Here is a 12279-nt window from a genome sequence, read left to right on the forward strand (position 1 = left end):
TTATTTCTCCTGTTAACACCTTGCATTCCTTTGGTACATGTGTTACAGTTGATGAACCAATATCAATACATTATTATTAACTAAAGTCCATAGTTTACATTAGGATTCCTCTTTTGTGTTGTACAGGTCTGTGGGTTTTGACAAATGCTTAATGTCAGGTATCTACCATTATAGTATTATACAGAAGAGCTTCACTGCCGTAAAAATGCCCTGTTTTCTACCTATTCATCATTCCCCCTCCCCCTAAGCCCTGGCAACTGTTGATCTTTTCCTTGTGTCTTTGGTTTTGCCTTTTCCTGGATGTCATAAAACATTTTTATGCAGCTTTTTATGTGGATGTGTTCTCATTTGGGTAAATATGTATGGACACTATTACTGGATCAAACGGCATGTCTGTATTTAGCGTTGTAAGGAACTGTCAGACTGTCTTCCAAAGTGGCTATACTATTTCGCATTTCTTCCAGCAATGAAAGAGTTCCTGTTTCTGTTTGCGTACAGCAGAAGCCTGTAAGAGAAGGAAAATTCAAGTTTTCCTTCTCTTACAGGCTTCTGCTGTACACAGGTTCTGGCTTTTGTAGGTTTTACGTATAAGGGCCAGACCCACAGAGGTTCGGGGGCACCTCAGTACCATCAAGAAGAGTCTGGAATAGAGCATGTCCTTTGGTCTTGGGATCCTGCCTAGATCTAGAAGACAGAGCTATAACACTGAAGAGAGACAAGTAGACAGCATTTTTTTCATGTTTATTTGCTGTTTTTTGCCTTCTTTGGTGAGGTTGAGGTTTCTGTGCAGACTTTTGCCCATTTTGTAATTGGGTTGTTCGTTTTCTTTTTATTATATTTTAGATGAAGGTTTATAGAACAAACTAGTTTCTCATTAAACAGTTAGTACACATATTGTTTTATGACATTGGTTAACAACCCGACGACATGTCAACACTCTCCCTTCTCAGCCTTGAGTTCCCTACTGCCAGCTTTCCAGTTCCCTCCTGCTTTCTAGTCCTTGTCCCTGGGCTGGTGTGCCCCTTTAGTCTCATTTTGTTTTATGGGCCTGTCTGAACTTTGGCTGAAGGGTGAACCTCAGGAGTGACTTCATTACTGAGCTAAAAGGGTGTTGGGGGCCATACTCTGGTACTTCTCCAGTCCCTGTCAGGCCAGTAAGTCTGGTCTTTCTTTTTGAGTTAGAGTTTTGTTCTACATTTTTCTTTAGCTCTGTCTGGGACCTTCTGTTGTGATCCCTGTCAGAGCAGTCAGTGGTGGTAGCTGGGCGCCATCCAGTTGTGCTAGACTTAGTCTGGTGGAGGCCGTTGTAGATGTGGCCTATTAGTCTTTTGGACTAATCTTTCCCTTATGTCTTTAGTTTTCTTCATTCTTCCTTGCTCCCAAAGGGGTGAGACCAGTGAAGTATCCTAGATGGCTGCTCACAGGCCTTTAAGACCCGAAACACTATTTACCAAAGTAGAATGTAGAACGTTTTCTTTATAAACTATGTTATGCCAGTTGAACTAGGTGCTCTCCAGTACCGTGGTCCCCACAGCCCTCAGGCCAGCAATTCCGTCCCTCAGGGAGTTTGGATGTGTCTATGGAGCTTCCATGACCTTGCCTTGTACAAGTTGTGCTGGCCTCCCCAGTATTGTGTACTGTCTAACCCTTCACCAGGGTTGTTTGTTTTCTTATCTGATACCTGTTTGGCAAATACTTTCTATCAGTCTGTGGCTTGTCTTTTCATTCTCCTAATATTGTTGTTCATAGAGCAGAAGTTGTAATTTTAATGAAGTTCAACTTACCAATTTTTTCTTATATATATTTTACTTTTGATGTTGTATCTAAAAAATCATTGCCAAACCCCAGGTCACCTAGATTTTCCCCTATGTTATCATCTAGATGTTGTATAGTTTTGTTTCTTATATTTAGGTATATGGCTCATTTTGAATTAATTTTTATAAAAGAGGTAAGCTCTATGTATAGAGTGATGTTTTTGCATACTGATATCCAGTTGTTCCTGCACCATTTGTTGAAAAGACAATCCTTTCCCCATTGAGTTGCCTTTGCTCCTTTGTCAAAGGTCAGTTGACTAAATGTTCTGGGCTCTCTATTCTGTTCAGCTGATCTATTTGTCTGTTTCTTCAACAATACCACACTTCTTTACCACTGTAACTTTATGGTAAGCCTTAAAGTCACGTAATGTCAGTTTTCCAACTCTATTCTTTTTCAGTATTGTTTTGGCTATTCTGGATCTTTTACCTTTCACATAAACTTTAGAATCCACAAAGTAACTTGCTGGGATTTTGATTAGGATTATGGAATTATGTTTTATGTAAATATTTGGCATGAGTACGATTTGATATATATAAATAGAATTCTGATACTAAGTGTTTATCAGCATTTTATATCAGTAAACTTTTATCTTGGATATTTAAGTAGACCATATTTAGAGAGAGTTTGTTGGATAAAATGTTTTACAAATTGTTTTTAAAACAAAAATATCTTCTTTTTCTCCTCTTCTAGGAAGAAAGCTAGAATCTGTTTTCAGGGTATCTAGAAATTCCTAGTGTCTTCCAGATTATTAATGGTTATAAGTCAAGGAATTAAATAAGCAATAATTAGACTTAGATTGTGTTAAAGGATAATTTTTGTAACAAGGGTAAAAGCATGACTTCCATATAGATATAAAATGAATATGTGTTAAAGACTTTATTTAACTCATTATTTAATAAGGGAACAAAACAGATGTTAAAACTGAGAAGAAAAGTCAAAGAAGTACAAATTTACATGGAATAAAAGAAGGGTGAAATAAATTTACAGTGGACACTAAACTCTTCTCCTCTGCCCCATGAGGTGTGGAGGGAAGACATTTGAATCCCAATTGCCCAGAATTTATTTGTTTATACATGGATGAGAATTACTTTGCACTCCTACTGGTTATCTACAATTTACAGAGTTGTAAAATAGTTCAAGGATAATGAAAGGCTAGAATCAGATAAGCAGGAGGGTGTTCTCTAAACAATACAGTTTTTAGTTGGAGACACCCAGTAATCTTTTTTGCTTATTCCAGATTTACTTCAATTGAAACTCATACCCAGATAAATTATGATTCAACAGTATTGTGTTTTATTTGAGAAATGTGCAGGAAAGTTATAAAACATTATAAGAAACTAAAATGCAGTTGTTATATTTCTGCTTGTTTCAGGTTTATGCTGCTGATTGTAGTGACAGTGTTCTTTCAGAGCTACGAAAATATTTGCCAAAGTATTACGGCGTCTGGTCACCTCCCGCTGCACCAAATGGTAATCTTTCCTTAAAAGTTCATCTTTTAGTCGTAGTTCATGAGAGTGGCTTTTGAAAAGACTTTATATAAAATCAATCTTAGTATTATAAAAACACAATGTATCTTTATTTTTCTCCCTAATCCTTTACCTCACGAGATAAAACTTGTTAATGGTTTTGCTTTTCATGATCATGTTCTTAAGTGAGATACACAAGTAAATTGTTGTCATTGAGTTAAAGCCTAGAAATTGCTACTTAACACTGTATTAATTTACAAATGTTCATCTTTCCAAATATATTATACAATTTCTTTTCCCATTTTGACTGGGAAAAAAAATCAAGAGAAATATTTTCTCTGCATGACTTCCTTCTTACCTCCTATTCTACTCCCTCATTCCCTACCTCCAGGTTTGAAATTGCAGTCTTTTGAAAAACACTAGCAATTTTCATTCTTAGAGGCAAAATGATCTATGTAAGGGCACAATAATTCATTCTCTTTACTTTAGTGAACACTTTACTTGAAGCAGTATAAGCCACTTGACGGCCTTTATGAGAACAGACAGAATTTAATTAAATAAGCATCTTGGCTACTTAAGCACTCAAATTTGAATGAATTTTAAGAATAATCTATAGGTTTGTTGAAATTCAAATTTCTAGGCTTAATTCCCAGACACTTTGATTATACAGGTATATGATGTGGTTGTTAAATAAAAGCCAAGGGTTTTTCTTAGCAGATAGCCTTTGAACCTTTTCTTGAGAACCAAAAGAAAAGAGGGCTCCAGTTTGAGCATGTTCTTTTCCTCAGTCTTTGCCTTGCTTCTTAGGTATTTGGGATTCTCCTATACTTTAATTGTACGAAAAAAAGTGGGCTGAGGTTCTATTAAATCTTTTTTTTTTTTTTTTTGATTGAAAGATCCTTCAGTCTCAAACATATATGTCTATGATTCAGATCAGTACATTGCTTAAATTTATTCACAAATAATTATAATTGCCCTTTTGGTCTTCATTCTCTTCATCTTTTCTTGAACACATGCTGATAAAGACACCTTTGCAAGAGAGATTTCCATTGTAAGATCTTTTTTTTTTTTTTTGGTTTAAGTGGCACTTTTCAGGAATGTTACATATGAGAAATTGGAAACAAGAATATATCTATCCAGATTCCAATTATTATTTCTCAGTAAAGTGACACTGAAAGCTTAGCAAAGGCTGCTGATGATATTAGATTAGAAATCTAGATAATTAAAAAGGTTAAAAAGCTTGTTTGAAAGGGGTAGAATAACTGAGCAAACAGCATCATTACTTTGAAAAACAGCATCATTACATAAAGAAAGAATTTGCATAAGAGAGGAAGTACTTTAATTAAAAATAATTTTGTAGCTTAGAATTAATTAGCACATTATTTAAAAATCAAAGCAAGGATTTACTAGTGATCAGCAACCTTTTTGGCTTTTGTTTTGCATTGAATTGTATCCCCCCAAATATATATTGAATTCCTGACCCCTGTACCTGTGGATGTGATTCCGTTTAGAAATAGGGTTTTTCTTTTGTTGTGTTCAAGAAGTCATACCAGTGTAGGGTGGATCCTAAACCTAATCACTTTTGAGTTATAAAAAGACCAAATTAGACACAGAGACACACATGCAGGTGGTAACACAGTCACCATGTTAGGATCATCTATAAGTCAAGGAATGCCCAGGGCTTTCGATGAGTAAAGAATTGACCAGGCTGAGATCCTGACTTGGATTTTCGGTCTCCAGACCTGTGAGAAAATAAATTTCTGTTTCTTAAAGCCACTCACTTGTGGTGCTTAGATTACAGCAGCACTGAGTAACAGAGACAGAATTTGGTACTCAGAGTGGAGTTGTTGCTCTTAAAAAAAATGCCTAAAATGTGGAAGTGGTTTTGGAATTGGGTCATGGGTAGAGGCTGGAAGGATTTTGATGTGCTTGATAGTAAGGGCCTGGATTGCCTTGAAGAGACTGTTAATAGAATTATGGACGTTTCTGATATGGTCAGTTATGATCTGTGCTCAGAATTGAGAGCTGTGGGAAAAGCTTCTATCATCATGAACAGACTGTTGCTAGAAATGTGGACATTGACTTTGAAGCTTTCAAAGGAGATGAACATGTTATTATATACTGGAGGAAAGGTGATCCTTTTTATAAAGTGCAAAGAACTTGTCTGAATTCAAATATTTTATGGAAGGTAGAGCTTGTAAATAATAAACTTGAATATTTAAGGATATTTCTAAGCAAAATCTTGAAGATGTGATATGGTTCTCCTTGCCACTTCTAGTAAAATGCAGAAGAAAGAGATTGGTTTAGGAATGAATTATGCAAAAAAAAAAAAAAAACCCAGAATTTAAAGATTTGTAAAATTCTTTTGTAAAAATTAAGAAAGCATGTCATTGAAAGAACACCCAGGCAAAAATACATAAACCGCTAAAGAGATTAACCCTGTGACTGATGGATCTAATCAACCACTGCAGCAGAAATCTTCTTGGCCTAGATTATAATGGACAGAGGATGAAATGAAGGAAAAACTGTCTTCCTCCTGGAATTTTACAGGCAGGCAATGGATCAGTGGAGCTACTTGGTTGCAGACATCTGTTGTCCTTCAAGGAAAGGAAGGCCCTATCCTGGGAGCAGTTTAGAGACCAGTAGAACTTTTAGAAGGAGTATGAGAGGCAGGGCTGCTGCGTCCTCAGTTTTAAAGGGTAGTGTTACCACCCCCTAGGTTTCAAAGGGTGAGGCTACTACCTTCTGGGTTTCAAAGAGTAGGGTTACTATCACCACCATTCTGGAGGGAGGGACTGCTGTTTAGGTGGGCCAGGAGAAGGGCTGCTGCCCAAAGTTGAGTGGATGGGTTACTCTGCTAGTGGGCCAGGAAAATGGGGCCACCCAGGGCCAAACATATGGGGTCACTGTCCTAACAGGTCTGGAAGGTGGGTGATGGTCATGGCTGAGGAACTTCGGCCCATAACCTGGAGAGTGTGGCCAGTGCCCAGAGGCCAAAGGGCGGGGCCATTGTCCAGATGTATCTAGAAAACAAGAGATTACTTTCAAGCCTTGAGAGCTAATAATATTTGCCCTGCCGGGTTTTGGACTTTTTGGTACCTGTCGCCCTCCTTCCCTCCAGTCTGTCCCATTTGTAATGAGAATATTTGCCTTGTGCATGTTCTGCAGTTGTACTTTGGAAGCAGATAACTTGTAGTCTAGGTTTCACAGGCCCACAGATGGAGAGGAGTTTTGTCCCAGAATGGAACACACCTAGAGTTCACCCATACTTGATTTAGATGACTCAGAGGATGAGATTTTGGTCTTAGTATTGATGCCTATGTGCACAATATGATATGCGTATCACCTGCAGTAGTGCAGATAACACAACATTGTTTGCTGAAAGTGAAGAAGATTTGAAGCAAATACTGATAAAGATCAAAGACTGCAGCCTTCAGTATGGATTACACCTCAACATAAAACAAAAGTCCTCACAACTAGACCAGTAAGCAACATCATGATAAACGGAGAAATGACTGAAGTCAAGGATTTCATTTCACGTGAATCTACAATCAATGCTCATGGAAGCAGCTGTCAAGAAATTAAACAACGTATTGCATTGGTCATATCTGCTGTAAAAGATCTCTTTAAAGTGTTAAAAACCAAAGATGTCACTTTGAGGGACTAAAGTATGCCTGGCCTGAACCATGGTATTTTCAGTCACCTCATGAAACCCTGGTGGCGTAGTGGTTAAGTGCTGCAGCTGCTAACCCAAGGGTCGGCAGTTCAGATCTGCCAGGCGCTCCTTGGAAACTCTGTGGGGCAGTTCTACTCTGTCCTATAGGGTCGCTATGAGTGGGAATCGACTGGATGGCACTGGGTTTTTTTGGTTTGTCATGTGCATATGAAAGCTGGACAATGAATAAGGAAGACCAAAGAAGAAGTGGTGCCTTTGAATTACGGTATTGGTGAAGAATATTGACTATACCATAGATTTCCAGAAGAACGAACAAATCTGTCTTGGGAGAAGTACAGCCAGAATGCTCCTTAAAAAAAAAAAAAGGGAAAATGGTGAGACTACATCTCACATACTTTGGAGGGACTAGTCCCTGGAGAAGGACATCATGCTTGGTAAAGTGGAGGGTCACTGAAAAAGAGGAAGGCCCTCAACAAGATGGGTTGACACAGTGGCTACAATGGTCTCAAACATAGCAACGGTTATGAGCATGGTGCAGAACTGGGCAGTGTTTTTGTTGTGTTGTACATAGGGTTGCTATAAGTTGGAACCAGCTCGATGGGAACAGGTTTTTGTGGAGTCCCTGGGTAGTGCAAATAGCTAAGTACTTGGCTGCTAACCAAAAGGTTAGAGGTTCAAATCCACCCAGAGGCCCCTTGGAAGAAAGGCCTGGTGATCTACTTCCAAAAAAACCACCAGCTCTTGAAAACCGTATGGAATGCAGTTCTACTTTAATACACATGGGGTTGCCATGAGCTGGAATCAACTTGATGACAACAGGTTTGGTTTTTAGTTACATATTTTTTAAAGCCTGGAATGTTATGCATTGTATTGGGTCCCCCTAGAATATGTGTTGAATTCCTGGCCCTTTATCTGTGGATATGATCCTGTTCAGAAATAGTTCTTTTGTTATGTTAATGAGGCCATGCCAGCATAGGGTGGGCCCTAAACCTAATCACTTCCGAGTTCTAAAAAGACCAGAATAGACACAGAGATACACACGTGTGGGAAGACAGATGCCATGTGAGGATATTGTCTGTAAGCAAAGGGACTAAGGAATGCTCAGGGCTACAATGGTGAAAGAATCAACATGGGAGTCTGACTTGGACTTTCAGCCTCCAGAGCTGTGAGAACATAAACTTCTTCTTTAAAGCCACCAATTTGGGGTGTTTGTGTTACAGCAGCACTGGGTAACTAAGACAGTCTTCTACACTAAATATTCTGAGAGTCATCTACGCTAGTGTATCTATGTTAGTTACTTATAAATGTTGTGAATTTGGGCAACTCATTAATCTCTTTGAGCCTCGACTTTTTCTCCTATAAATTGGAAATAATGCACGTAGAGTTGTTTTGGAGATAAAATAATTTATGTGAGAATACTTCGTAAACTACTAATTTAAATATAACTTGAGATAATGGTGCTGCTGAGATGAGAAGAGGCAGGAAAGTGAACAAAGAGAGGAGAAAATGTAAATAGAAGGGGAATAAAAGGACAGGGTCTAAAAAATACACCTGATATAGATGAGTCCAGTAATACCAACAGTTTTCTCAGGGGATTTCCTATTATATTAACTCTGGAAGAAATTGGACAAAACTGTTGTACCATGCAGTGTTTAGCTTTGATTTTGCTAGGAACTTTATGGAATCATCTTTCTGTTTTCATCCTTTTGATTGTAAATGAAAAAAATATAAGATGGGAAGCATTTATATATGTGTAGCCAAACAGATGGCTTCTTAAATTTTAGTAAAATACTGTGGTTTGTATTACTGGGCTTTATGTGGTGTTAGATTAATGACAATTTATATTCTGGCTTTTTTGTTTTATTTTTGCATCTCTTCTTCTGTGTTAGGTAGAGTTTTATAAAGCCTACATAACCAAAAGGTCAGCAGTTTGAATCCATGCTACTTGGGAACCCTATGGGGCAGTTCTACTCTGTCCTATAGCTCAGCTCAACGGCAACGGGTTTTATTATATTTTTTATAATCCAAAGTAGTAAAATGCTGAAATTACTGCCAACTTGTTTAGCTACCCAATAGATTTCCTCCTTCCTATACAGCTTTATTGAGGTATAATTTACGTACCATAAAATATATCCGTTAAAGGTGTGTAATTCACTGATTTTTAAGTATATTCACAGGGTTGGTTATATGATCATCACCACTATCTAATTTTAGAACACAACCAATGGGATTTTTTTTTTTAAAGTTATAACATTTGTTGGCAATAATCTTTGAACATTTGAGGCTAGTTATGTATAAATCTTATTGTAACTGTGCATAAAGACATAGTTGCCTAATACATTTACGATCAAATGCTTTTACATATTGATAGTGAGTTATTTGGGAATACAGAAAAATAGAACATCAAGTAGATTTAAGCAAATCAGGTAGGTTCTCAAATTGATCTCCAGTCTGATGAATAGGGAGGTATCTGGATCTAGCTACTAGTGAAGCTTCATGAAGCATGGACTGAAACCGTGTGGCATATGTATCTTCCCAGCCTCTCCATTTACCCTAGATTTGGAGGCCCAGGGTTTCTACGTATAATTCCTTCACTTTTAGCTTCTGTTGATCGCAGAAATGGCTGGCAGTTGATGTCGAACAGGGCTTTTTCTGCTTTTCACTTCGCTTCGTAGTTGGGAAATGGTTCTGGCCTTTACCCCTTTTTAGGAAGTTCAGAAATGAAGATGGTAACTAATACGTAGTAGACCTTCTAGATACAACGAGGAAGGACTTAATAAAACTTGGAACCCACGTTTTTGTATTTTATACAACCAACTGTTCGGGATCTGAATAAGTCTTTCTAGTGGCCCTGTGGGTCAAAGTAGAGCTGTACCATAGGGTTTCCAAGGAGTGGCTGGTGGATTCGAACTGCTGCCCTTTTGGTTAGCAGTCTGAATTTTTAACCACTGTACCACCAGGACTCCATTGAACACCTACTATGTGCCAAACACTGGGCTGGGGACTTTTGGATATTTTATCTAATGAAAAAATTATTTATCCCTCTCTCCAATTTTTTGTTGAGTTTGTTGAGTGCTTATTAGGTACTGGCCTCTGTGTACAGGAGTGAGCAAAAGCAGACATGGTAGTATATCTCATCCAAACACTGTTTGTATATAAAATTGATAAATGCTATGGTCTTGAAAGGTTAGGAGAAGACCTAGTACTGTTATTAGAGTTGGTGACTAGGGCTGACATATAAGCATCAAAAACAGGGTGAGATTAGCAAGACTGTATATAAGAACAAAGTATATGCATGGTAGCAGAGGTGTGGAGAAATGAGACAATCACAGCAATTGGAATGAGGGGGTGTTGTCATCTACAGATGGAAAAAGATAATGGAATAACCACCAAATATACAAGAGAAGAAGTGAGGAATCAGAGATGAATTGTGGCTTCCTATTGGGGTCCTGGGAAAATGTCAGTCATCACTGGGATAGCCAATGTGTTGTAATGTCCTCAGCACAGTGTCACCCTACACTGGGCTCAGGCTTCCGCATAGCACAGGTCAACCAGCTCTGACCCTCCCCTCCCCATTGTAAAAATGGGATAAAAATACAGTGAAGATTTGGAAATGGATAGGTATGGTTGTTGCACATCATGATGAATGTGGTTAATGTCATTGAATTGTACATGTAAAATGTTTTGTTACATATATTTCACTGCAGTAAAAATTAAAAAAAAAAGTTTCAGTGAGGACAGAGGGGGAGAAAAAACAATGACATTCCCTTGGCAATTCTTAAAATGCTTCACTGAAGAGGTGACAGTTGAGCTACATTTTGAATTGTAAGTAAGGCTTTTTGTTTTTTTGAGAGGCAGATTCCACTTTATTTTATTTATAGTTTTTATTGTGCTTTAAGTGAAAGTTTACAAATCAAGTCAGTCTCTCACACAAAAACCCATATACACCTTGCTACACACTCCCAATTACTCTCCTCCAATGAGACAGCCCCCTCTCTCCCTCCACTTTCTCTTTTCGTACCCATTATAAGTAAGGTTTTGATAAGCAGAGAATAAGGGAAATGAATATGGAATATCCATTAGAGGGAATAAAAAAAAAATGAAATGTTGCATGGAGAAGCACTTGGTGGTTATTTTCATGATCTTCACCTCAAAAAACTAAGGAACTATAGAAATCCTGTATTCACTATACACACATAAATAGGTAAATAATAGATTATTGACTGCAGCCTCTTAAACTTGACTATATTTCTAGCCAGTGTGATCTCTTATAATAAACTTCACATATTTACAAAAAAAAAAGATGCCCTTTTATTCAGTCTACAGATATCAGCACCAAGCTTTATAGAATCTCTCTCATAGATCTGAGGTTCACAAATGCCAGTTCTGTGACAGACTGGCTTCATTAAAAATCAGTTGTCTTAATAGAACTTTATTATGCCATCTATCTTAATGATTTATACACTCACACGTGCATGCATGTGCATGTGTGTGTGTATATATATATAAATCAGCTCTCCATTTTTTCAAATATTCGGAATTCTGTCTTTATTTGCAAGCAACTTCATATTAAATAATCATATCATAATTATTTTCCGAGATATTTTTCGAGCATATTACCAGTTGGCGTCAAGCCAACCCTGACTTAGGGCAGCCCCATGTGTGTTAGAGTAGTACTGTGCTCCATAGAGTTTTCAATGGCTGATCTCCTGGAAGTAGGTCGCCAGGTCTTTATGCTGAGGTGCCTCTGGGTAGACTTGAAACTCCACGTTTTTGGTTAGCAGCTGAGTGTGTTAAGCCTTTGTACACCCTAGGGACTCCCCCAGGATACTAACAAAGTCTGATTTATTTTTTCGATATTAGTTAGGGTGAGCCTAAACTATTCTAGATAGAACGTATTTATCTTATTAATTACTTACAGTGAGGATAGAGTGAAGCCACAGTCTTATTAGTCATCTAAATATCTAATTTACAGGCACAGTTTTATTCTTAGCCCATCATATTTTTTCACAGGTTTCAGAACATATTTTCTCTTTATCATCATTATCATCTATTTACCATTAATGAAGTACCAACAAAACAAAACAGCTCTCATATTAATTGCAGTGATGTTTACTATCTATAACCTAATCTGTAACCTTTTTTTAGATTAAAAAAAAACAAATAGGGGAAGCAAGCTGAGAGTATGGATAAGGGAAGGAGTATGAAATAGTAGTCTCAGAGGTTGGAAAAGGTGAATTTGTTGTTGTTGGTGCCGTCAAGTCAGTTCCAACTTAAAGCAATCTCATGTACAACAGAATGTAACACTGCCCAGTCCTGCAT

The 12279-nt window shown here is 37.7% G+C and overlaps 1 protein-coding gene across 1 annotated transcript in view; it reads left to right on the top strand.

Annotated features, from left to right (window-relative positions):
• The window catches only part of IPMK (inositol polyphosphate multikinase), a 60183-nt gene that overhangs the window by 22255 nt on the left and 25649 nt on the right, over window positions 1-12279 (top strand). The window contains exon 3 of the mRNA XM_049855368.1: window positions 3188-3284. Coding sequence (XP_049711325.1) covers window positions 3188-3284 — 97 coding nt within the window. The remainder of the gene's footprint in view (window positions 1-3187; window positions 3285-12279) is intronic.

Source organism: Elephas maximus, chromosome 16, assembly GCF_024166365.1.
Source record: "Elephas maximus indicus isolate mEleMax1 chromosome 16, mEleMax1 primary haplotype, whole genome shotgun sequence".
Classification (NCBI taxonomy): Eukaryota; Metazoa; Chordata; class Mammalia; order Proboscidea; family Elephantidae; genus Elephas; species Elephas maximus.